Here is a 27,292-nt window from a genome sequence, read left to right as displayed (position 1 = left end):
CATATAAAATGGAGATTATAATACTTACCCCCCCGCAAGGTTCTTTTAAACATCTAGTGAAGTGATTATTGTAAAGGTGCAGTGTTACTTTCTAAAATGTTACAGAAATGTCTCCTCCTAGCACCACTCTTGGAAATTTTGGCTCCGGAAGTCGGCGCAAGGCGCTATGGGACTTGTAGTCTTTTACTGCCGTTGGCTCGCCTTTTTTTTGCCTTAGAAGGAGGAAGTGGGTGTAAGTCCCGGAAGTACTACCCCCTGAGAGGCGAGCTGGTTAGGGAGGGTCAGAGGTCATGGGGCAGAAAGGCGTTCCCGCCGCCAGCCTTGTAGCTATGTAGCGGTGGGGCCGGCTCCCTCCTCCAAATTCTGGACGGCTCTTGGGCTCCACTAGGACTGTAGCCGCAGGATTCCTAGTCTCGGGCTTCTGGTGCCTGCCGGCTGAGTGGAGCCGCCGCCGCCATGTTTGGCTGCCTAGTGGCGGGGAGGCTGGTGAGGACGCGGCCGTGTAGTATCGGGAAGGGGTCAGGTTGCTGAGGCGAAGCCCGGGGAGCGGGGTGGTGCGCCTGTGCTAGGAACGCGGGGAATCCCACTCGTTGGTGTTTTTTCCTCTGGATGTGTAAGATGGAGAGTGGGACGCCGGGGTGCTCTCCTTTGCCCAGCTCTTCAGATTTATTTGAGACATAGTTAAAAATTAGCTGACATTTATTTTGTGTTTTGTACCAAGTACTGGGCTGAGTGCTGTGTGCACGCCTTTTGTCAATTACTCGTTATTTCGGCCCTTTGTGTAGCGCTCATTTGGCATTTCAGCCTTAAGCTCCGTAACTTTTGAGATGGTCATTATTTCTATTGTGCGTTTGAGGAATTTAAGCTTGAATTTAAGTGTAAATACTCGTCTAAACTCATAACGTGAACTGGAAGTGAATTTGGGATTTTAATCTGTAGCGAGATGTCAAAGATTAAGGTGCTCGGGCAAGGTGAATCTCTTGGGTCGGTCTGCAAAGTCCCTAAGTAAAAATATGCCTAGTATAATTGGAAGTTGACTGATAGAAATGCCAGAAAATTTACTCATAAACTCTATCTGAGATGCTTAGAGAAGAATGCAAGCAAAGTGTTTCCTTACTGGTCAAAAGGGATGAACTGCCTTCCCCGATTTTTAGAATTAAATGACATCAACGCCGGCAATTGTTGAGGAATAATGTGCACGGTGAAACTTGTTTGCTTCCTTAGAAACCATCCAGACATCCGTTATTAGACTTGACTCCTTTTTCATTCCTTTTTCTCCCTGTTTTGTTAAATATTGCAGTCCCTTTGTTGAATTTTTTTAAAATCAGTTTTTGATAATGTATTTTATATGTGGTTATATTCACAAAGAGTACTAGCCTCAAAGTTTATTGTCTGTGCTTCGAGTGACTTCTTGTGGGGAGGAGGTAGTTGGTAATCCTAGTGAGATGATTTTGAATTGCCCCTGCTCTAGGTAAAATGAAAGGACCAGTTTGGGGTGAGAGTGGGGCTCAGATGAGTGGGTGTCATCAATGGGTGACACTGAAAACGAGTGTTTTTAAATATTTTTTTAAAAAGCTATATGGATTCCATGTATCTTTTTTTTCAACCAATTTGGAAAGAAATTTAGTTATAGCAATATGTGTGTCCATTTACTGAACACTCTTTTTGCCACTCCCCCCCTCCCTCCCTCTCCCTCTCTCTCTTACTCCCTTTCTTTCTCCCTTCCCTCCCCCCATTTTTTTTTTTCCTCTCTGTGCTGTTGGGGATTGAACTCAGGGCCTTACCTGCTAGGCAAGTGCTCTACAAATGAGCAACATCACCATGAGTTTTTGTTTTTAAATGGTGCTTGGGATGGAAACAAGGGCCTTGCACATGCTAGGCAAGTCTCTGCCACTTGAGCTATGTCCCCAACTCCAAAATGAGCAACATTACCAGCCACCAACACCGAATTTTTATGATGAATAAGATTTTTGGGGTTGTTTGGCTTTTTAAATTCTGTAAAATTAGAACCTATAAATCAAAATAAAGGGCAAAAAGACCTAGTCACATCTCAAAACTTAACTACAATATTCTGTTACCAGAAAAATTCACTTACCTAAAGATAGGAACCTAGTTTTCATTCACTGACATTTTTTTGTTAAAGAGAAAGGTCCCTTTTTCTTAAGATCAGTACAGATTTACAGAATGTCTGGTTCTTTGTACAGAAAGAGTTGTCACTTAAATACTTATTTTTGCCTGATTTCAAGGCTCATACATATAATTTTCCATGCTTTCTAAGGTTATGTATATATGCATACAAAAACCTGATAAAATTGAATTAATAACAATACAGGCAATTTAGCTCTTATTTTTATTTGCTTTACTATATTTACAGTGGAATGTGTTAAATGGGCCAGAAAACTTAAGAAGAAATCAGAACTTTTTATTTCAGTCACTAACTGATTACTGAGGGAATCAGAACTTTAAGAACACTTCACCTTGGCATCTTGGGATTTAAATTAGGGTAGTTGGTATTACTATATAAGTAGTAGATGGAGTTATATAGCAGTATATTTTTCTTAAGTTTTTTTCTTTTTTTGTATTGGTAGATAGGATATTCTAGAGGGAAAAAGTAAGCATTTTAGTAACAATCAGCAAATACTGGGAAATAAGTTGTATTTAGGTAGTAAGAACTGACCATTTTTCAAAAATAATAGTAGTAATTCACATTTGATGTTTTCATGAATAGTAATTGCAATTCAAAAGCAAAAAACCCTACAAGAAAACCAAAACTTACACAAGATAAAATCTTGACAGCCTGTCTACCTGAGTGCTCCCAGTATTTCTTTTTTACTAATAAATATGAAATAGGACTGATAATATTTTTATAAAAATTTTTTTCTGTGAAAATAAATTTTCAAACTTCAAGATGTCACTATAAATTGATTCGTTCTAGAACAAAATAGATTATGAAATGAGTGAAGACTTTCACAAGTTCCTATATACTGAATGGATGGTAGAACTTTAATAATTTATATATAGTCAGTTCTCATTCTTCACAGTAGTTATGTTGTTTAAAGCTTCTATGACATGAAAATGGTAAATGACAGTCATTGTCCCTAGTTCAACTATAGAATTAGATTCCCTGGAGCCTCTAGTCACAACATTTTTTTTTGGCAGTATTGGGTTTGAACTCAGGACCTTTACTTGTTAGGCCGGTGCTCCACTACTTGAGTCACGCATCCAGTTCAAACCAGAACATTTTTGATCAACCTATCATAACTTTTATATGTACTTATGTTTAAAGACTTCTTACTTAATATGCCTTGATGATTCATTAACATTCAACACAACAGCTTTATAATTCATACCTGAATAAAACTTAACATGCATTTTCTGTGAAGCATTTCTTCTTCTTAGAATTTGAAATACTAGTCACCACTTTATAAAGCTTGACCATTTATATAGCAAAATCACCAAAAAAGCACAAAATGAAAAATGTGGCACAAAATAGACCATGAAAGGACACCCGTCCAAAGGATGTGGGCTGAAACAGTATAGTTTTTCTCCACCTCATCTGGGAATATGAGACACAACTCAGACAACTTAGAGTTTTTTCTCTGTAGTCCATAAATGACTACAGAGGTACAGCAAACATTGATTTTGGGTCACAAATAAATTTTAGTGAATAGCTGAATTTGCAAATATAGAATCTTTGAGTAATTCCTCTTGGGAATTAGTTCCATTTTTATCACCTAAGGTTCTGTATTTTCAAAATGGAGGATAAGAACTTGGTAATGTAATTTGAACAAACCTTCATTTTTCAACATTTTTTAAATGTATTTTTGGATTCTCTATTAAAATTAACACTTTTTCTGCCATATTTGGTGGTTTCATAATTGAAGTATTGTTAGCTCAACATTATACTTGGTATAATGACCATAATCAACTATGCTGGTGACAACACTGTAAAGGTTATTAAAACTCATCCAAATATTGAACTAAGGTCAGTTTCTTATTTTCTAGGTGCAAACAGCTGCACAGCAAGTGGCAGAGGATAAATTTGTTTTTGACTTGCCTGATTATGAAAATATCAACCACGTTGTGGTTTTTATGCTGGGAACCATTCCATTTCCTGAGGGAATGGGAGGATCTGTCTACTTTTCCTATCCTGATTCAAGTGGAATGCCAGTATGGCAACTCCTAGGATTTGTCACTAATGGGAAACCAAGTGCCATCTTCAAAATTTCAGGTCTTAAATCTGGTAAGAATAATATTAAAATAGCTTCACAATAAAACCTTTTCTTAAATAGCATAACAATGAAATAAGTTTTTTTAACTTTCCATTCTGTTTCTCTCGTTGCTAAAGTAGTATATAACGTTTTTTAAAAAGCAGGTGATTCAGAAACATTTGAAAATAGTAAGTGACGGGATTCCTTGGCTCCTCATTCTTGCCCTCTACCCCTGAAGAGAACAACTCACTCTTTTCTTTGGATTTTTCTGAGTTAACAGGTGTTTTAATTGATAAAGAGAGAAGTCTTCTCACAATTTTGTAATATCTATATCTGTGTTTTAAATTCATGGATTAACCTGGTAGACTTGTGTAGGAAATAAGGTGGGAGTGTGTCTTTTCTTTCATTAAGGTTTTTGAACTCTTAGATTTTATTTCTACCCCAGTTTTGGTTCTGTTGATATTGCAGGGAGTAATCCTTTCTTTAATACTTTGAAGTATTTTGTGAAGAAATGTTAAGAATGAAGTTGGGTATGGTGGTTAATGCCTGTAATCCTAGCTACTTGAGAGGCTAAGATAGGGAGGATTGAGGTTCCAGGTCAACCCTGGCAAAAAAGTTTAAAAGACCTCGTCTCAGTAGATGCAGTGGTGTGTGTCTCATCCCAGCTACAGCAGGAAGCCTAAAATAGGATTGAGGTCCAGCCCTATTTGAGCAAAAAGCAAGACCTTATTTAATCAAAAATAACCAGAGCAAAGACAGCTGGAGGTATGGCTCAAGCAGTAGAGCACCTGCCTAGCAAGTATAAGACCCTGTGTTCAAACCCTAGTTCCACCACCCTCACCACCCCAAAAAATAAGTGAGACTGAAGCTAGATCAGGTACCATTTACTCCCATCGAATATCTATTTTTCATAAATCTAGATGGAGACATATATGAAAACTCTTAAAATATAAGTATACTGTAAGCCTACCTAATTCACAGATTTTATACATGGTTTTAACCAAACACGGTAAAAAATTTTTTTAAAAATGCAAAAGAAATTTCAAAAAATTAAAAAATTTCTTTGCACATTACACAGCTCAGTTGATGTGGAGAAGCTCTCAGTCCCGTGTTATTGTTGTGTTAAAGTTGTTGTGTGATCTGCTGAGTGTTTCCCTGCCCTTCATTTTGTGAACATATGCCTCCCCAAAAGCAAGGTAAAAGTGAATGTGCTTAATTTAAGTGGCAAAGTGAAAATTTGGGACTCGTTGAACGGCAGCATGGCTTTAGTGGAAGTTGGAGGCATTATGGGAAAAATGAATCAGGCATTAGCACTACAGTACTGAACTCTACATCTTGAACATTTGTGATTTTCCTCATTGGGGGGACCCATGGATACCAAGGGCCTACTGTATATTCCTGTAGAAATTGTTTACGGAGTCCAAGGAAGAACTATATTTAGGTAACATGTAGATAACATGTTTACATATTTAAGTACTTGAGTACCTACTGTGGGAATTTAAAGACAGCGATTAAGGGTTTTTTTTTTTGTTGTTGTCCAAGGGTTTGAACACAGGGCCTCATGCCCACCAGGCAGGTGCTCTACCACTTGAGCCATTCTGCCAGCACCATGATTAAGTTTTTGCCTGAGGTAATTCATTCTAGACAACTAGTTAGAAGAGTGAAAAGTATTTGTACAAAGTGTTGAAGAAGAATAGGAAAGGGAGTAATTAACTCTTAAGTGGTTTGGGGAACTCTTCCTGGAGGAGGTGATATTGGAACTCTTGGGAAGACCAGAGTTTGTCAGGTTCATGACAGACCTATTGGGCATTCTTTTACAGGTGTGGGTAAAACTGGTGTAAGAAAAGTTTGAAAGCATGGTGTGCTGAGAATGGCATGAGGCAGAGTTTATAGGGGAAAGATAGGTGTGGGTCATGAAAAGTTGTGTGTACCCTAACTCATTTGGAATTTAATAGATCAATACTTTTTAATGTGCTTAGCTTACAGACCTGCTTGATAGTATTTTAAAAACTTTTGTGTACTGTAAACATTCAAAAATTTACTAAATAAAAATGATTCAATAACATTATCATATACTTAAAACTAAAGTTCTCTTTTCTGCATGAAAGTTTTACTTTTCCTGCTTAAATTGTTGAAACTTTTAATTTTATACTAATTTGTGTTACACTCCTCATACCAAAAATACACCATGCTGAGTGTCCTCTTGCCAGAGACCTCTAGGAATGTAGAGGTCAAATAGGATGTATTGAATTGTAATAATAAATATGTCTTCTCATCATGGGAAAAAAAAAATGACTCAAGAATGAATTGAAGTCCTAAATATAAAGAAATTAAAATCGATAATTAGAATTTTATATTTGTGTACAGAAAATACAAAGTAAATTGAACTGTTATCTTAGTTTAAAATTATTTTAGTATAAAAAAGTGTACACAAAAATCAGACGAAATGGAATATTGTACTCATAATATAGCTTCAAAAATGAACATTGTGTAGATAATGTTATTTTATTTAGGTTCCTGTTCACTTCTCCTTTTTCATATTACTTGGAAACAGATTCCTGAATATACTAGTATATATCTTTAAAAGACAGAGTCTTAAAAAAATACAACTATAATGTTGTTATCACACCTGAAACCAAACTATATATATATATATATTTTTTTTTTTTTCGCTCCCCTCAGTACTGGGGGTTGTACTTAGGGCCTCATTCTTCTAGGCAGGTGCTCTACCCTTTGAGCCAGTCCTCCAGCCCTTTTTGTGTTGGTTATTTTTTGAGATAGGGTCTTGCTTTATACCTGGGTGAGTCTAAACCATAGTCCTCCTGTTTATGCTTCCCATTTTGCTGGGATGACATACTCTTGCCACTGTGCGCTGCCACTGGTTGAGATGGGGTCTTGAGAACTTTTCGCTGTGGCTGGCCTCGAACTGTGATCATGCTGATCTTTGCCCTCTAAGTAGCTAGGATTACAGAATTGAACCACCATGTCTGGCCCAAACAATAATTCTTTAATATTAAATTGAAATATTGGTAATCAGTGCCGATTTCCAGTGCTCTCAAAAGTTTTATGTTTATATAAAATTTTTAAATACTTTAAAGTTAACATCTATGTAAGGTCCTTCCTTACATTTCAATTGGTTGGTAGGTTTCCCAGATAACTTTTATAAAAATTAAAGTTTTAATATATTCTTCTGTTTCTAATAAATTAGATTTAGAAGTTTGATCAGATTTTGTTTGAAGTGATTTTAAAATTTTTTGACAGGATTATTATTGGTGATTATGTGTGCTTCTATCAGAAACCACATATATAGTTAATTCTGAGTTCTTTTGTGTGAAATTAGCAGCCATTTATACGTAATACCTAAATTCATTAACTCAATAGGACTTCAAAATGATGGTGTTCTAATGTTGCCATTTGTTTACTAGCTGTAAAGACAAGTGCTACAATGTGTCTAACCCAGTTCTAGTGGTAAAGTCATTGTAGTAAAAGCAGGGTAAATGCCTAATTCTTCTCTTTGAAAAGAATATTCAAAAGTGAGTTGATTCTCTGTGGCATAAGATTCTCAAGCATTCAAAGATAATTAAGTTCTTAAGTATGAGGAACTTGTGTGTATATGTGCATTTGGTTGGTTGATTGATTTTATTTATTTATTTGGTGGGACTGGGGTTTGAACTTGGGGCTTGCAAAGCAGGTGCTCTACTGCTTGAACCATATCTCCAGTCCAGTTAGTTCTGGTTATTTTGGAGATAGGGTCTCATGAACTATTTGCCCAATGTGGCCTCGAACTGTGATCCTCCCAGTTTTAGCCTCCCAAGTAGCTAGGATTACAGATGTGAGCCACCAGCATCCACCTAATGTCAGATTTATATTTGGTGTAGTTTTAGCATTGATACACCATCAAAGTTTAAGACAGTTTTAATTTTTTAGCTTGCTTTTTTTAGCAGCTACTGGTATTTCATGGCTTTTATTCTTTCTTAAGAAAATTTCCAAAGAACAAAGAAGATTTACTTTGTATTAATAGATTTTAATAGCCTTATTAAAAAATACATTTATTAGCTTTATTGAGGTATAATTAACATAGAATAAATTGCACATATTTAAAGTGTAAAGCAAAATAAGATAAAGTGTAAAGCTTGGCTGGGCCCCGGTGGCTCATGCCTGTAATCCTGGATACTCAGGAGGCAGAGATCCAAGAGGATTATGGTTTGAAGCAGGACCAGGCTGGAGAAGTGCTCAAGGGGTGGGCCCTGAGCTTACATCCCAGTACCCCCCCACACACAAAAGGTGTACAGTTTGATAACTCTTGATATATCTTAATACCTGTGAATCTGTCACCACAATCAAGATAAGGAATGTATCCATCACTCTTAAAACTTTCCTACTTCTTCTTTGTAATCCCGTCTCCTAAATCCTCCCCCAGTGTAGATGACTCCTGACCTATATTTTTTGTCATCATAAAATAGTTTATATTTTCCAGAGTTTTATATAAATGTACTCATGTAGTATGTAATTTGTTTGCCTGACTTTTTTTCTTTTTTTTTTGGCCTGGCTTTTTCATTCAGCATAATTATTTTTAGAATTAGTCATGTGGTGTGTATCAGTGGTTCATTCCTTTTTGTTGCTAGGTAGTATATGCCATTGTGTGTATATACTGCAGTTTGTTTATTCATTCAAATGTTAATGAACAGTTATTTCTAGATTTTGACTCATAAAAATAAAGCTTCTATAAACATTTGTGTACAGATCTTTGAGGGACATAGGCTTTCACTTCTCTTGGGTAAATACTGAGGAATAGAAGGGCTGGATAATATAGTAGTTGAATATTTTCTTTGTTAATTATTGTTGTATTGCGGGAACATTTTGACATTTTAAGAAGTTCTTACCTTATTCTCTTTTATCCCCTCTCCTCCCATTTCTGAAAGTTTATTTCTTAAGAAATTAACAAATGATTTTCCAACATAATTGTTCTGTAAAAAAGTTTCAGTTTCTCTGCATTTTTTTTTTTTGGTTGGGATTGGAGTTTGAACTCATGGATTTCTACTTACAAAGCACCTGAGCCACATCTCCAGTCCATTTTGCTCTAGTTATTTTGGAGACGAGGTCTTAAGAACTGTTTGCCTGGACTGGCCTTGAGCCTCAATCCTCCTGATTTTAGCCTCCCAGGTACTAGGATTACAGGTGTTAGCCATTAGTGCTGGCTCCTTTGCTTTCTTGTCAACACTTGCTGTGGTCAGCTTTAGCCATTTTACTATCATTTTAGTGATACTGGCTCATTGTGGTTTTAAACATTTCCCCAGTGATGTGTGTATGTGTATATATTTTATTTATTTTTTTGACAGTACTGGGGTTTGCTAGGCATGCACTCTACCATTTGAGCCACTCTGGTAGCCCTATTTTATGTTGGGTACTTTCAAGATAGGGTCTTGCAAACTATTTGCCTGGGCTGGCTTTGAACCACAGTCCTGATCTCTGCCTTCTGAGTAGCTGGGATTAGAGGCATGAACCACCAGCACCCAGCTAGTTCTTTTCTTTTCTCTGTCTTCTCTCCTCCCTTCTCTCCTTCCCACCCTCTGGTCTCTCCTTCCCGCCTTCTCGCCTTCCTTTTTCTTTTTTTTTTCTGTTCTTTTCCTTTCCCTTTCCCCTTTTCCCCTTTCATCTTTTCTTTCCTTTATTTTTTTTTGAGACAAGGTCTCACTACGTAGCCCAGTCTGGCTTACAATTTGCTATGTAGTTCAGGCTCACCTGAAACTAGAAATTGTCCTGCCTTAGCCTCTGAGTGCTGGGATTGGAGTCAAACACCAGCACATCTGGCAATTATTATGTATTCATTCTCTCTCTCTCAGTACAGGTTCTTTATCAGATATATTATTTGAAAATAGTTTTTTCCCCAGTCTTCGGTTCATCTTTTCCTTATAGTATCTTTTCTATAGAAGAAGTTTTTAATTTTGATGAAATACAGATTTTCAGTTGGTTATTATCTGGATTATATTTTCCTGTTGTGATTAAGAAACCTTTGCATAACTCAAGGTTATAAAGATTTTTCTTCTAAAATTTTTGTAGTTGTAAGTTTTCATTTGTATCTGATATCCAATTTGAATTAAATTTTATATTTATTGTAAGGTTTCTTTCAAAATTCTTGTTTTCTTGGTAAATGGGTATTCAATACTTTCAGCACAAATTTTTGTTTTTGTTTTTGGCAGCAGTGGGGTTTGAACCCAGGATCTCATGTTTGCTAGCAGGTGCTCTACCACTTGAGCCATTCCACTAGCCCCTAGCACAATTTATTAGAAGAAAATCACAAGCACATTTTTTTCTGCATTTCATCATTGAGCATGTTCACTTGATACTCACTTGGGAACTCTCAAACTGCTAAAGTAAAATATAAACATACTTGGATGTATATTTATTTATAAAGGAAAGAAAGAAAATGATACACTTTCATAGTTTTGTTAACAGTAGTACACTAGTTGGAAAAGGATGGAAAGATTGGATAGATACTGATACATATTTATAGTGATAAGCAGTACAGGAAGATGGTAACTAGTTGGAGGGAAAGATTTTGGTTTGGGTTTGAGAAGCCGGTGGGACACAGTAGCAGAGCTTTAAATACAAACTGGTAGATTTTGTTTGTGTAGCCATTGAAAGTGTAGAATTTTGCCAGTTTATTTTATACCCAGATTTGTACATTGATTAAGCTGAATATTGGAATCTTGGTCATGAGCTAGTAGACTAGAACACATTGATTGTTTTTTGGAGTACAAGAAATTATTAATGTAATTGTCCATATCACATCCTCTGTTTTCTTTGCCATAGCTTTGCCAACAGTTTGAGTTTGTAATGGGGTCTCACAATCCCCTTTTCTTTTGTCATCAATGTTGCATTCCCAGTGGGAGATGCTTTGGAAACAGTGAAAAGTGCTTACCCTTTGGCTGTCCCCCCCTCTTTTCTCTTGTGACACCTGAAAGGTTGAGGAGTATCATATGAACCCAGATATTTGCTTCTTGTGTTACTTTATTTGATCTGGAGAACATTTGGCAATCAAAAATGAATTAATTTAATCACTATAGTTAAAATTTTAGGAATAATGACATCATAGTGAGATACGTTTCCTTTTGTGGAATTAGATAAAATAGTCTGAAGTCCAATACTAGAGTAATATTTGATCCACTTGGGAAAATGGATTTATTTCCATTATGATAATAAGGTCTTTTATTCTCCTGCTTTTAAAAAATAGTTTCTCATTTCCATTGTAACATTGCTATTGATGGTTTTGTCACAGAAACAACTTTTCAAGGCAGTATTTGTGATGGTAAAGCACAACACTTCATTAGAGAAAATTGAGCCAGCTTAAAATATTTAGGATTCCTAATTAAGGCATATCAACATAGAGTGATAAATTGCTGTTAAAATGTTTTAGGTGATCTTTTTATTAGTAAGTTGTTGTGAAAATTACCTTTTGGAAGTTTAAAATATTTGAATTCTTAGTTAAAATATGAAATATTTGACCTAATATTCAATATAGGAAATACTGAAATGTGTTATTAAAAAGTAAAAATAGAAGAACTTGCAATAGATTTGTATTTTTCAACTTTTGTTGAACCCTTTAAGCCTAGGGGTTCAAGTTTGAGTACATTGAGCACACCTAGCTAACTAGCACATCAGGGTGGGGTAGAGAGTTGCTCACATAGCTTCAGGAAGTTGTGATTGATCCTATTGTTACAAGCCTGTATGTTTGTTTGTGGTACTGGGGCTTGAACTCAGGGCCTACACCTGGAGCCACTCCACCAGACCTTTTTTTGTGATGGGTTTTTTTGAGATAGGGTTTCACAAACTATTTGCCCAGGCCTGCTTTGAACCACAATCCTCCTGATCTCTGCCTCCTCAGCAGTTAGGATTACAGGCGTGAGCACCCAGCCAGCCTCTATGTTTTACATAGGGTGTTTGGTCCATTAATATATAATATTCATGAGGTTTGGATTTATATTTTTATCTTGCTATTTTCTTTTTTCACTCTTTTTTGGCATTCTTTTGGATTGAATATTTTTTAATCCACGTATCTTGTGTTTTCTGAGTTAGGTTTTTAGTGGTTCCTCTAGAGATTATAACATGCATCATTAACTTTTGAGTGGTTCATGAATTAACATTACAGAAATAAGCATCGGTATTTGACAATGATAAAACTGAATTTGGTCATTTTTATAGGGCTTCATCTCCAGTTTTCCTTGCTTGATAGTATACTTAGTGAAATTCTGAATATAATGACAACAATTTTAGGGGAAAAAAAAATCCCATTTTCATGATTTATTTTGATTTAAAGATATTTATCTCTATTCTCATCATTTTCATACCAAAGTTTAACATTGCTGTTCTCCATAAGCCTGTAAGGGAATCAGATAGCGGGAAGCCAAAAACTCCATTTTACACACACTGCATATTTTCTCCAAAGTTTAGAATTTCCACATCTTTCAGAGTTGAATAGCAGAAGCAAAAGAGCTATTTATTCTCTTTTGTTTTGACTTAATTTGGTGCAAAGAAGTGTTTCATGTCTAGGTTGCCTCGAGAATTTTCTCAATGAACTAAATCTTTAATTTTCTCAATCATGTCCTTTGACTAGCCATCATCTGCTTTTTTTGTTTTATGCCTGGCTCATTAAGGAAAAAGATACCCTTAGTTAGAATTATACATGCATTTTCAACATATATGTAAGCGAATTTCTCTAGTTTTATATTAATACTGTCACTATGCTTTTGAAATTTTTTTCTTAAATATCCAAACTGAGTTCTGAAAGTGGTATTAAATTTTAAGGATCTTTAAAAAACTTGACGTTGTTTTCAGCATTCAGATAGAGTATCAGCTGAATACTTGTTTTCAGGTGTAACAACTTACACATCTGTTAAAACCTGTAACTGAATAATGAATGCCATGTAATGTTAACGTTAAGAAGTTTTGGTTAATGATCTATCAAGAACATGAATACAATACCTTTTATGGTTTAAGAATTTGATTCTGAATTCGGGAGAGGAAAACAGTTTCTCTTACCAAAAATAAGTAACTGGGACTATTTATATCATGTACATTTATGCATATTTGTGTTCATTGTCAGATAAATATTTGTAGAGTTCAAATACTACTTGAAAGTTTGTGTAAGCCACATGCACATACGCTTTCATACACACGAAGTTCAACTTAAAACCTTCCTTTTCTCTATAGGTTAACTATTTGTAAAGTGTTTCAAGAGACAAGGAGGAAATGGCTCAATGCCTCAGTCAGGGAGAATTCCAGTGACATCTGCAGTGGAGAATTATATGGAGAATGGGAAACAGAAGAGGCCGAGATTGGAAGAGCAGGTGGGGGAGTAGGACATTAGGTCAGCTATAAAAACACATAGAGCTTTACAAATTTTTTTTATTATGTCTGTAGCACTTTAATATGTGATTATACTTAGTAGAAGAATAATACTTGCCCACATCACCTGTGGCATAAGAAAGAAGGGATATGTATTTATGTGAATGAATACTACAGTAGAGTTTTATAGAATATTCTTGTTATGAGAAAAAGCTAATGTTTTGTGTTTCAGGCCTTCAGAGCAAATTAGGCACCTTATGTTATTTTAGCCAGCGCCCTACTGTGAGGTACTGTTAGTTTGGAATAAAAAATTTTTAATCTCATTTCTAATAGATTAAATTTTTGTTTTTTGCATTAGGGAAATAAGACAACTTTATTATGAAACAAAATTTAGAGGACAATTATAAGAATAATACAAAGAATTCTTTACATTCTTTTTCCACATTCATCAATTTTTGCCATAAGTTGTGGATATCACTCGCCTTTACTCCTAAATATATCAACATATATTTCCTAGAGCAACAGTATTCTCTTTCTTGTACAATCTTAAGTGTAATGATTAAATTCAGCAAATTTAATGTGAATGCAGTTCTTTTAATGTAGCATATAGTGTGCGTTAAAGTTTTGCCAGTTGTCCCAATAAATGCCTTTGTCTCACCCTCTGTCTAGGATCCAGTCAAGATCATGCATTGCTTTTACTTGTTACACCTTCCATCTTTAATCTAGTAAAATTGCTTAGCTTTACCTTTCATAACAGTAACATTAAAAATACCCACAAGAAAGGCTAGCACTAAAGAATTTTTAGAAAATGTTAAAATAAGGGTTTATAAATTATCATTTTCTTTCTTTTTTTGGTGGGGAGGCTTGCTACCATATTTAAATGTCACTGCTTTTAGCTTTCTCTCACATATGGCATTTATCCATTTCATCCAGGTCAGTTGCCAGGAAGAAACATTTAAACTGATTCTAGTTTCTGTTTTAAAATAGGGTTGAATTTGTCAGAGGGATTAGAAAGGATGACAAAAGCTCAAGATGCAACTATTAGTCTACTCAAATGAGGTGGAGCTAGTGACCAGAATGGAATCCCTTACTTTCTGACATTTCTTGACTCACTTTCTTCCTTGGCTTCTTTGTGAACTAAGTAACTAAGTAATGACTAAAAATCATTATATATAATATAATATCATAATACCGTAGATATTACATATAAACAGTAGAATAATGAACTGGAATTATTCTTTGGAATTAGACATAATCTGTTCTGAACATCAGTGATACTTATTACTGGGTATGTTTTTCTCTCTTTCTCCTCCCTTCCCTCCCTTCCTCTCTCCTTCCTTCCCTTGCTCTCTTCCTTTCTCTTTCTGGCCACTGGTTTTGCTGTTTTGCCTAGACTAGTGTGAAAACTTCTGGGCGCCAAGCAGGCAGTTCGAGAGACTCCATCTCAACCAATTGCTGGGTGCAGTAGTGCATGTCTACAACCAAGCTATGCTGAGACTAAGATTAGATCACAGTTCCAGACCAGCCTAAGCAAAAAAGTTTTGAAACCCCCATCTCAAAGGAAAAAGGCTCCGTGTGGTGGCATGTGTCTGTCATTACAGCAACAAGCTGGAAGCGTAAAATAGAATAATGGTCCAGGCTGGCCTGGACAAAAAGTGAGACTTTATCTCCAAAATAATCAGAGCAAAAAGAGCTGGAGGCGTGACTTAATAGAGCACCTGGCCAGCAACTATGAAGCCCTGGGTTCAAACCCCAGTACTGCCAAGAAAACCTCACAACCCAACAACAACAACAAAAAACTAAACAACTCTGTTGCTCAGGTGATCCTCTGCCTTAGCCTGCCAAGTAGCTGGTACTACAGGTATGAGCCTGTAGGTGTGTACTCTTGACAAAGGTGTTTAACCTTAGAGGAGAGAATTGAGATAAAATGAAGATAATACCCACAGTGCAAGTGGTTTGCAAGTATTAGAGATAATGTGTGCACAATGCATAGTAGTGTCAGGCACACAGTTGGTGCTTAGTAAATGGTTGTTATGCTTTTATAAAATTATAGAATGTCAGTGCTAGAAGGAATATTAGAAATCATCCAGATAATAATACCAGTTCAGAACAGTTATTTGACTTTTACTGTCTGGGTTAGAGTATAAATATATTTCAAACATCCAAATTTAGGCTTACTATAGATCTATTACTGCTTCTATCTTTATTTTTAAGATTTTTATTGCCAGGGGGAAGAAAAAAACTAAAATAATATTTATTGCCAATATAGTTCTGAGAGTCACATAAAATATGCTATTATAATTTACATCACTGAAAAATATAATTTCATGTTTGTCATGCTGCCAATAAAAATAAAGCAAAGAGATTTTACAAATACATACTTGATTTCTAAATTTTCATATTCATTACTAAGAATGCTGTTACGCAGGCATAGTTAAGATTTTGATGTTGCTTTGTAGCACATGTCATCATATTCAAATGAATTACTCTCCTTTGCTTTAACTATTTTCTGTAGTCCTCATCCCTTTGCTGCTGAGTGCCTCTCCAGTATCTTAACCATTGGACTTTTAGTTTCTCTTTTGAGACTATTAGAAGGATTGATATCTCATGACTTTTATTCTTTTGTAGAGATCTTCCAAAGAACAGAGAGAACATTTACATATATATTTTTTTGTTTTATTTTGATTTTCCTCCCATTTTTCTGAGCCATGTTGCAGTGTCTTCCAGTCAGTGCTACTGAGCCAGCTGAGAATGGATTGGGTGCCTCTGCCAGGCTTGCTTGCTTTCCCTCCTGCTTTTGAAGTATTTATATTGTTTTAATAGAAAGAAAAAAGTTCATTTTTTTCCTTGTAATTACTGTATGAAGATAATTACTGTATGGGCCTACTGGATCATTTTATAAATCTAAGATGCATTTGGGAATGTATTTTTTCCTGTATCGTGAAACATTTTGTTATTTCAGCCACAAAATTATTTCATCATTAGTCATCAGTTATTTTCAACTATGCTAAAAGAAAAAGACTGAAATAATAAGAAAATGAAAGAATGATGGGATTGCCTAGAGCAGAGGTTAGCAAACTTATTTGTAAAAGGTCAGATAGTAAATATTTTAGGCTTCACAGGCCACAGATGGTTCCTGTGGCATACTACTTCTCTTTAAACAACTCTTTAAAACCCATTCTCAGCCACCAAATCATACAAAAGTTTGTTGTAGGCCTACAGCTTGAGCCTACACCAGTCTTTTTTTGTGATGGATTTTTTTCAAAATAGGGTCTTACGAACTATTTGCCCAGATTGGTATTAAACCGCGATCCTCCTGATTTCTGCCTCCTGAGTAGCTAGGATTATAGGTGTGAGCCACCAGCGCCTAGCTAAAAGGTCTTTTTTCTCCCCCTTTGGCAGCATCAGGGTTTGAACTCAGGGCCTTACACTTGCTAACAAGGCACTCTTACTGCTTAAGGCACTCTTACCACTTACGCCACTCTGCCATCTTAATTTTCATATTTCATTGCCCAAAGGATTATGCCTTGTTTTAAGAAATATAAAACACTAGAGACATCATCTTTATGACCTGATTTTAGCTTTCATTAAACAGAATGTAAATTCATCCTTTCATATTTTGCTCATAATGATTAGAAAAAATTAACAGAGGAAGAAGCTTTATAATTAGACAAGTCAGAAAATGAATACAAGAGGATACATTCTTAACTAATGATGGTAAAGTTGCTCATTCATATAAACAAAATTTCAGATTATGAACCTTTAGATCTTATCTGAGTTTTCTCATCTGAATAATTGAACAGTATATTTCTTAGAATCAAAAGAAAATGGTACTCTACTCAGTCATTTAAGAAGGAATTATTACGGTGTTTTGTAACAACATCTTGGACTTGCAGTAAAACATCTGTGCTGGTATTCTTTTCATCTCTTATATTTGTGTTTCAAATTTGAATAGATATGGTTTGTAAATGGACGGATCCTGAAAGTGGGAGTATAAGCCAAGGAAATAGATATAGAAATGAAAAAAATTATTGTATTTTCAAACAATGTTTGAAAATACAAAGTTGAGAGTAACTTGCAAATTATGGATCAGAAAGGATGGCCATCCTTCCAACAAATTATGAGCTATTAAAGGTTTCAGGATTTTAAGCTTTCAGGTATTACATTTTGACAGAGCATATGCTAGGAAAAGAACAAGACCTAACTATATAGGGCTGGCGGAGTGGTTCAAATAATAAGAGTGCCTGCCTAGCAAGCCTGAAACTGAGTTCATTCATCAGTGCTACCAAACAAAAATAAAATCCACGACCTAACTATAAGTTAGGACCTATTAGAGATCTGACTTATAAGTTAGATGTATTCATGTTCCTTCCTGATGACTGATGAACTGTTCTGTTCAGAGGACACTGCCCATTTCAGCTATATAGCACAAAATTAGAAAAATATTGAGTGAATGTATGGGTTTGCTCTATTTAGATGCTTACTAAATTTTTTTTTTCACAATCCCCAAAATATTCACTAAAATTCTAATGAAATGTTTTTCAATATTCTTCTGAACATTCTTTCTTTGAGGGAGAGATGCTAAAGATTAAACTCAGGGTGCCTCTACTCTGCCACTAAACTGCAGTCCCATCTCCCTTTCTGAATCTTGTAAAAGATATAGAATAGTAAATGATGATGACTACTTTTTCTTGTATATTGAGATTACAGAACTAGCTTCTTATAGAATTTCTTTCTCTGAGTTATGCTTTGTTAGGTGTTTTACTAAAAAGAAAGAAAGATATTTTGAGAAATAGTCCTTAAAAATTTGCTACTGTACTTACTACTAGAATATTATTGAGAACTTAATTTATGTTTGCTAGGGCTATGCCAGAGTTTTGCTTGCTCTAATGTTTTTATTTTTTAAATTGTCTCCAAGTATGGTTGACTTAGTTCAGGAAGCTAGCTTCCTTCCTTCCTTCCTTGTTTCCTTCCTTCCTTCCTCCCTCCCTCCCTCCTTCCCTGCCCCCCTCCCTCCCTGCCTGCCTCCCTCCCCTCCCTTCTTCCTCACTTGTCCTCCCCTTCCCCTCCCTTCCTAAGTGATTTTCATTTTTTAAAATTCTGTTACTATTTCTAATTGCAGTAATTTTTAGTAACTTCTAGAACAGTGACAGGTGGGAAACTTACAACTCTTATTGTTAATATGCTAAAAAACTAGCCTTTTGCATTTATCCAAAAAGAAACAAATTTGCAAATAATTTTTTTAGTACATATAGATCAGTGGTCTTTCACATTTATAGAAGAATTTGTATGAATGCAACTTAAATTTGAAATATTTGAACTATGTGGTACATGTTAATTTCTTTCAGGAGAAGGAAGTCAGCACCCTTTTGGAGCCATGAATATTGTCCGAACTCCATCTGTTGCTCAGATTGGAATTTCAGTGGAATTATTGGATAGTCTGGCTCAGCAGACTCCTGTAGGCAGTGCAGCTGTGTCTTCAGTTGACTCATTCACTCAGGTAACGCAATATACATTTCATTCTCTCTCTCTTTTTTTTTTGCAGTACTATGGTTTGAACTCAGGGTCTTAGGCCACTAACACTGTACCACTTGAGCCATATCTCCAGTCCTTTTTGCTTTTGTTAGTTTTTGGATAAGTTTTTTATGTCTAGGCCAAAATGGACTGTAGTACTCCTACTTAATGCTTCTTGCATAGCTGATAGGTATAAGCCACTGCACCAAGCTTTTTATTGAGAAGGGGTCTTGCAGACTTTTTGCCCAGGCTGGCCTTGAACTGCTAATTCCTGATCTCTGCCTTCTAAGTAGCTAGGATTTACAGGTGTGAACCACCACACCTGACGTACACATTTAATTCTTTTCTTGTTTTCAGGCCACTCTACTAAGGTGTAACTGATAAAGTTGCATATATTTATGGTATATAAACATACCATATCTGTATACCATAATACATGTTTAATGTTTTAATACATGTTTACATTGTGCAGTGATTAAATCAAGTTAGTTAACACATTCCTCACCTCACATACTTTTTTATGGTGAGAACATTTAAGATCTCATGTCTTAACAGGTTTCAGATATACATTATATGATGTCTAAGCATAGTCTCTTGTACATAAGCTTTGTACTCTTTGACATCTTCGTTTGGGGGTCGGTCTTGTGGTTTGAATCCAGTGCCTTTTGCATGCTCAGTATGTGCTTGGCTGCTGAGCTACACTCACCTCCTGTTACTGAGGTTTTTGAAAAAAGAAATAACTCATTAAAAATATAGCCCATTGCTACCTGCCTCATTCTTTTTCCTCCTTTTGCCTCCCAGGGAGTCATTCTAACTTTGTAGATCTTTCCTGTCTGTATTTCAGTACTTGTATGGTACTACTTGTGTGTGTGTTGAACATGTTTCTAATTTAATTTCTTTGGTACACTTATTAAAATTTTTATCTGACTAGCAAGTCAAATAGTTTTCTGTGCAAAACAGCTGTCTGTGTTACCACCTGTCTTCTATTCTGCTCCTCTGAGGCAATCTCTTTCAACCCTTACCCTTTGCTTTCTTGTTTCTTCTAGTTTTTCTTATTTCATGAATTGGATAAAACTTGCTTAACCTGTTACTAATTTTTATGTTATAGAATTTTTCCATTGCCTGACAATAAGAAACATGGTGATTTCTCACTCATGTGCCTTTACACACATGCAAACACATACACTTTTTTTCCCCATCTTCCTTCCCAGTGTAGATTTTTGTTAAGATTCACAATTTTCGCCAGGCACCAGTGGCTCACACCTATAATCCTATCTACTTAGGAGGCAGAGATCAAGAATATCGCAGTTCAAAGCCAGCCCAGGCAAATAGTTTGTGAGACCCTATCTTGAAACTTAACACAAAAAGTTAAGTGGCTCAAGCTGTAAGCCCTGAGTTCAAACCCCAGTACCGCAAAAAAAAGATTCAAAGTTTTCGATATTATTATCAGGTAAATACTTTTCAGAACTGAGCCATGTGTAGTGTAATAATTATATTTATTTTCTTGTACATCTTTTCAGTTTTCCTGGTTCTAGTTCTAATTTATGCCCAGACTCTGCTGAGTATAAGTTTTCACTCAGTATATTTAAACATGTCAAATTTGTCTTGGAATCTTTCCTCTTGCAGCTCACTCAATAATTAGTTCTACTGTGAACTAATTATTTTCTGGACCTGATCTATAGTTGTAGTCAGGTTATTATTTTCTTTTACCATTACAGCAGAAATTCCTTTTATTTCTCTTCTGTGAATCTCTTGTTTTCTGGTTCCTTTACTTTTCCTTTTTGTTGATGTATTCATTTGTATGTCTTAAAAATTAATGGAGCCAAGCACCAGTGGTTCACATCTGTAATCTTAGGTATTTGGGAGGTTGAGATCAGGAGGATGGCGGTTCCAGGTTAACCTGGAAAAAAAAGTTCTTGAGGTGCTATCTCAACAAATAGCAGGGAGTGTCATCCCTAGCTCTGCAAGAGGCTGAGATTAGGAGAATTGCTGTACCAGACCAATGTGGGCAAAAAAGTTTGCAAGACCTCATCTCAACAGAAAAAAAGCTGGTGGCACATACTAGTCATCCCAGCAACAGTGGGAAGCATAAAATGGGAGGATGAAGTCGCAAGGCCCCATCTCCAACATAACCAGAGCAAAAAGGGCTGGAGGCATGGCTCAAGTGCTAGAGTGTCTGCATAGCAAGTGTGAGGCACTGAGTTCAAACCCCAGTACTGCCAAAAAAAAAGAAGGTAAATGGTATCATACTGTACAACTTACTGTTGCTCATTCAACATATTACTATTATTTTGGTGGTATGGGAGTTTTGAACTGAGGGCTTTGCACTTGCTAGGCAAGTGCTCTACCACTTGAGCCATGCTTCACATGCCCTTTTGGTTCAGTTAATTTTCAGATAAGAGTCTTACACATTTTGGATGGGAAGTGTTGAACCTTAATCCTCCTACCTACGTCTCCTGTGTAGCTGGGGTTATAAAACTGTACCACCAAGCATGGCTTATTTATTGAGATGGGATCTCACTAACTTTTTGCCTGAGCTGGCTTCAAATCATGATCCTCCCAATCTCTGCCTCTTGAGTAATTGGGATTACAGGTGTGTACCATGTCCAGCCTTCACCCAACATTATTATAAAGATTTATTTGAGTTGATGCATGGAATAGATCTAACTTGTTTTAATTGTGTGGTATACATTATATGAATGAGCCACTGCTTTTTCATTTCAATTTTGATTGGAGTTCAAACATTCTCACTAATACTTATCAAACCTTAAAATTTTACCAAACTGATGGGTAAAAATTCAAATGTCATATTTAGTTTGCATTTCTATTAGAGCATCTTCACAGTTTGAGCCGTGTTTATTTTTTTTCTATAGTTACTCATTATATATTCTACCTAATTTTCTACTGTATTGCTTTTGGCACTTTTTTTTTTTTTTTTTTTTTTTTTGGTGGTAGGACTGGGAATGGGGCTTTATGTTTGCAAAGCAGGCACTCTACTGCTTGACCTCCAGTACGTTTTGCTCTGGTTATTTTGGAGATGGGGTCTTATGAACTGTTTGCCTGCGCTGGCCTTAAACTCAGATCCTCCTGATCTCAGCTTCCCAAGGAGCCAGGATTACAGCATGAGCTACCGGTGCCTAGCTGATTTGGGCACTTTTTGGGGATGATGCCTTTGTGTGTCCTGGATAACAATCCTTTGTATGTGCATTGTGGTTTTCTCAGCATGCTGCTTGTCTTTTAATACTCTTCACACTGTCTTTGCATGTGGGCATATTATTAAGTAGGTAAATTTGTTAGTTTCCTTTATGACTTGTCTGTACCCTGATAGGTGAAGATGTTCTTTTCTTTTTTTCTTGTTTGCATTATTAATTGTATAACAGTGGGTTTCATATGACATTTTCATACATGTGTATAATGTGCTTTGGTCATATTCTCTTGTCCTCCCTTCTCCACCCAATCCCTTTCTCTTCCTGGATAGTCTCCTTTCTACTTTCATGTCTTTTTTTTAAATCTGGATTCTGTATATGAAAGGGAGCATGTGCTATTGTTTTTCTGAGTCAGGCTTATTTTTCTTAACACGATGCTCTCTAATTCCATCCATTTTCCTGTAAATGACATAAATTCATTCTTTATGGCTGTATGTATATTGTGTATGTATATATACCACTTTTCTTTTTTCTTTTTTTTTTTTTTTTTTTGGAGTCAAGGGTTCACTGTTGCCAGGGCTGGCCTTGAACTGAATTCTCCTAACTCAGCTTCCTTTTTTTTTTTTTATTGTTTTATTATTCATATGTGCATACAAGGCTTGGGTCATTTCTCCCCCCTGCCCCCACCCCCTCCCTTACCACCCACTCTTCCCCCTCCTTTTCTCCCCCCTCAATACCCAGCAGAAACTATTTTGCCCTTATATCTAATTTTGTTGTAGAGAGAGTATAAGCAATAATAGGAAGGAACAAGTGTTTTTGCTGGTTGAGATAAGGATAGCTATACAGGGAGTTGACTCACATTGATTTCCTGTGCGTGGGTGTTACCTTCTAGGTTAATTCTTTTTGATCTCACCTTTTCTCTAGTTCCTGTTCCCCTTTTCCTATTGGCCTCAGTTGCTTTTAAGGTATCTGCTTTAGTTTCTTTGCATTAAGGGCAACAAATGCTAGCTAATTTTTTAGGTGTCTTACCTATCCTCACCCCTCCCTTGTGTGTTCTCGCTTTTATCATGTGCTCAAAGTCCAATCCCCTTGTTGTGTTTGCCCTTGATCTAATGTCCACATATGAGGGAGAACATATGATTTTTGGTCTTTTGGGCCAGGCTAACCTCACTCAGAATGATGTTCTCCAATTCCATCCATTTACCAGCGAATGATAACATTTTGTTCTTCTTCATGGCTGTATAAAATTCCATTGTGTATAGATACCACATTTTCTTGATCCATTCGTCAGTGGTGGGGCATCTTGGCTGTTTCCATAACTTGGCTATTGTGAATAGTGCTGCAATAAACATGGATGTGCAGGTGCCTCTGGAGTAACCTGTGTCACAGTCTTTTGGGTATAGCCCCAAGAGTGGTATTACTGGATCAAATGGTAGATCGATGTCTAGCTTTTTAAGTAGCCTCCAAATTTTTTTCCAGAGTGGTTGTACTAGTTTACATTCCCACCAACAGTGTATGAGGGTTCGTTTTTCCCCGCATCCTCGCCAACACCTGTTGGTGGTGGTGTTGCTAATGATGGCTATTCTATCAGGGGTGAGTTGGAATCTTAGTGTGGTTTTAATTTGCATTTCCTTTATTGCTAGAGATGGTGAGCATTTTTTCATGTTTTTTTTGGCCATTTGAATTTCTTCTTTTGAGAAAGTTCTGTTTAGTTCACTTGCCCATTTCTTTATTGGTTCATTAGTTTTGGGAGAATTTTGTTTTTTAAGTTCCCTATGTATTCTGGTTATCAGTCCTTTGTCTGATGTGTAGCTGGCAAATATTTTCTCCCACTCTGTGGGTGTTCTTTTCAGTTTAGAGACCATTTCTTTTGATGAACAGAAGCTTTTTAGTTTTATGAAGTCCCATTTATCTATGCTATCTCTCTTAGTTGCTGTGCTGCTGGGGTTCCATTGAGAAAGTTCTTACCTATACCACTAACTCCAGAGTATTTCCTACTCTTTCCTATGTCAACTTTAGAGTTTGGGGTCTGATATTAAGATCCTTGATCCATTTTGAGTTAATCTTGGTATAGGGTGATGTACATGGATCTAGTTTCAGTTTTTTGCAGACTGCTAACCAGTTTTCCCAGCAGTTTTTGTTGAGGAGAAGCTCAGCTTCCTGAGTGCTGAAATTACAGGTGTGAGCCACCATGCCTAGACTTGAAGTGTATCTTTTTAAAGTTACAGTTACAGGTAGCTGGTGTGGAAGGTTGCTGTTGATTTTTTTTCCTGATAGTGATCTTTTGGTTACTTACTGAACTCCAGTGTTAACTCAAGTACCTTAAAGTATAGTGGGTTATGTCACTTTCCTATCATTAAATAAATAGATTTTAAGATCGTAATAAGACACTTCCTCTTATGTAGAGAAGAGACATTAGGAGCCAGCATGATTGGTTTTATGTTTTTGAGAAAGTGATTCTAGGTAGATTATTTTTGAGTGACCAGAAAGTAGTATTGTCTTGAGTTCATTGACTTCTGGGTGTAGTGCTTAAACCCAAATGATTCTCAGAGAATATAAATGAGTTTACTTTTAGTGTCTACTAAGAAGACTTGGAAGACATTAATAAATTTGATTTCAGGGCCAATGAGAGGAGACATGTTAACAAAGAGAGGAATTAGAATAGTGCTCCCTTTCTCGTTACAATAATGGTAACCAGTAGCTCCTATATTAATATTTAAGCTCCTATATTACCTATAAAGAAAAAGCTGCTTACAGATGGTTATTTTATTTATTTTAGTGAGAAAACAGACTGATTACAGGACAGTGGTGGTAGAGGAAGCTTATATAGATGTAGAGAGTAAAGAAAAAGTTTGAAGGAAAATTTTTTCCTTTTTTTCTCTAAGATGAGTAACTTGCTACAGTGTCATCTTATGACGACCCTATTCAGCATTACACTGCTGTCTTAGAACTTGCAATCCTTAAAACCAAGCTAATAAAGGAATTTTTAAATTAAAAATATTGAGGTCTAAATCAAGTATTTAATATAACTCACTAATCTGTTAATTATTATTAACTCTTCAGTTCACACAAAAGATGTTGGACAACTTCTACAATTTTGCTTCATCATTTGCTGTCTCACAGGCCCAGATGACACCAAGTCCATCTGAAATGTTCATTCCAGCAAATGTGGTTTTGAAATGGTATGAGGCGTTTTATTTCTAACGTTAAGATTTTTAGTAAATGTATGGATATTTTACCTGTGAATGTGTTTCTTCTTTGACATTTAAACATATTTTATTATGGACATCAACATAAAACATTGTACAGTTCAGGTTACAATGGTGTGGACCCTAAATACTCTGTTGTAGAGGACCTGTTATGAATTATGAATAAAATATAATTGCCTATGTTTTAGGGACCACTATTAGGAGTTAGACATTTTTTGTACAATTTGGATTAGAAGTACTATATCTGAGACTTGAAATATCATCAAATCCATTTTCCCTTAAGTTTGAAAAGTCTTGATTAAAAGTAAACATATATTAGGCATCACAGTGATTTGTACTGCATCCTGAACATGAACAACTAATAAATCCATTTCCCTGACTTCCCCATGTTTTTTGTTTTGTAGGCATTTTCGTTTTGACTACCCCAGTGGTGGGGAGATATTTAGGAAGTTTTTGTTGAGAAGTGGTTCCTTTCTGTAGCATGGGAGCACTGCAATAAACTAGGTTTTAGCTTTGTCACAGTGTAGCCCAGAGACTTTGAACAAATTTTTCTCATCTGTTCATGTATGAAATGAGGGAGGAGGAGTTTGATTTAAATTTTTTTTTTCCAAAATCAAATTTGCAGAAGATAGTTAAAATTTATATAATTTGTGCTCTCTGATGAAAGCTAATCAAAAATCCTCCCATCCTTAAATTACCATGCTTGCTTTGTCTATAAGACTGGATTTCCAGATTAGCTTTCTTGTCTTTGCTTTTTAGGAATGACATGTAAAATTATTTCTGATGAGTTGATTTGTAATTATGAAAGATTTAATTTCAATTTTCGTTAAATATAAATGTGTGGTTTTCTTTTCTAGGTATGAAAACTTTCAAAGACGACTAGCACAGAACCCTCTCTTTTGGAAAACATAATTTGAATAAAATGATTTTTAATGGATTTTGAAATTTGTCATGTTTTGAAGATAAATGACTATTTAAAATCCTGAAGGGAAAGGATTATGAAGCCTAAGTTTTAAAACTGCTTAGTGACTGTGAAACTTAGTTAAAATCTTTATAAAAATTAGGAACATTGAGGCTGGAGATATGGGTTAAGTGGTGGAGCACCTTCCTGGCAAGTGTAAAACCCTGAGTTCAAACCCCAGTACCACCACAGAAACACTGAAAAATGAAAATATGTTCATTATTAATCACTTTAATTCCTGTCTTAATTGTGAAATACTATTCAGAGGCACACATTATTTAGCTATTAATTCATTTTTGCTTAAAAATAAAGCCTGTTTGTTCTTTGGTTTTTTTTTTTTAGAATTTATCTAATCTTTATTTTTCTGCTGTAGACTTGTGATAAATCTTAATAATATTAAACAATAAAGGAATTATTAGAATTTTATAAACATACTTATAGTAAAGCAACATTTTTAATAGGTTTTTATAAAATAAAAATCTTATAAAATTATCTTTGATAATCAAAAATGCCTTGGATATATATTAAATAGAAAAATCAGGTTTCAAAATAGCATGGACATAAAGCCTGTTTGTAAAAGTAGTATGCCAAGTCGCCATTTCATTTGTCATCTTTCATTTATTTTCACAGATAGAATAGTTAACTTTAAATCAACTATCTCAAAATTGAGGAAATTGTGAAACACATTTCAAATATTTAGATATGGAAAAATTATTTTCAGGGAGTATTAAGATTAGTAAGTTTTATCAGTTAAGACAGGCTGGCTATCAGTTTTTGTATCTGCAGATTTGTGCATCTTTATTTTGTTTAAAATTGTTATGATTAACATGATGAGCTTTTATTTAATACTGGTAGTGTTACTAGGCAGTTGAGTATAGAATGTGGTTACCATTATTGTAACGAGAA

General features: G+C 35.6%; 1 protein-coding gene across 3 annotated transcripts; it reads left to right on the top strand.

Annotated features, from left to right (window-relative positions):
- The first annotated feature begins 252 nt into the window (after nt 1-252).
- Hikeshi (heat shock protein nuclear import factor hikeshi) lies at nt 253-26,362 on the top strand. 3 transcript variants are annotated; one of them, XM_074081629.1, is made up of 5 exons: nt 256-486; nt 4,006-4,243; nt 18,905-19,056; nt 25,280-25,398; nt 26,283-26,362. In XM_074081629.1, exons 1-5 carry the CDS (start codon nt 457-459, stop codon nt 26,335-26,337), a joined length of 594 nt encoding a protein of 197 aa, XP_073937730.1. In that variant the 5' UTR covers nt 256-456; the 3' UTR covers nt 26,338-26,362. The 3 variants fall into 3 exon arrangements, with proteins under 3 accessions (XP_073937738.1, XP_073937730.1, XP_073937744.1); XM_074081643.1 differs by lacking the exon at nt 256-486 and adding an exon at nt 13,422-13,558 and having other exon boundaries at nt 4,110-4,243; XM_074081637.1 differs by lacking the exon at nt 4,006-4,243 and having other exon boundaries at nt 253-486.
- Nucleotides 26,363-27,292: the final 930 nt, after the last annotated feature.

This window comes from Castor canadensis, chromosome 1, assembly GCF_047511655.1.
Source record: "Castor canadensis chromosome 1, mCasCan1.hap1v2, whole genome shotgun sequence".
NCBI lineage: Eukaryota > Metazoa > Chordata > Mammalia > Rodentia > Castoridae > Castor > Castor canadensis.
The sequence above is the reverse complement of the archived record's forward strand: the minus strand, read 5'-3'. Positions and strand labels throughout refer to the sequence as shown.

Coding starts and splice junctions, on each gene's coding strand:
- Hikeshi (XM_074081629.1), top strand. CDS start 457: ATGTTTGGCTGCCTAGTGGCGGGGAGGCTG. Junction 4,244..18,904: donor AATTTCAGGTCTTAAATCTG/GTAAGAATAATA, acceptor AATTTCTTTCAG/GAGAAGGAAGTCAGCACCCT. Junction 19,057..25,279: donor CAGTTGACTCATTCACTCAG/GTAACGCAATAT, acceptor TTAACTCTTCAG/TTCACACAAAAGATGTTGGA.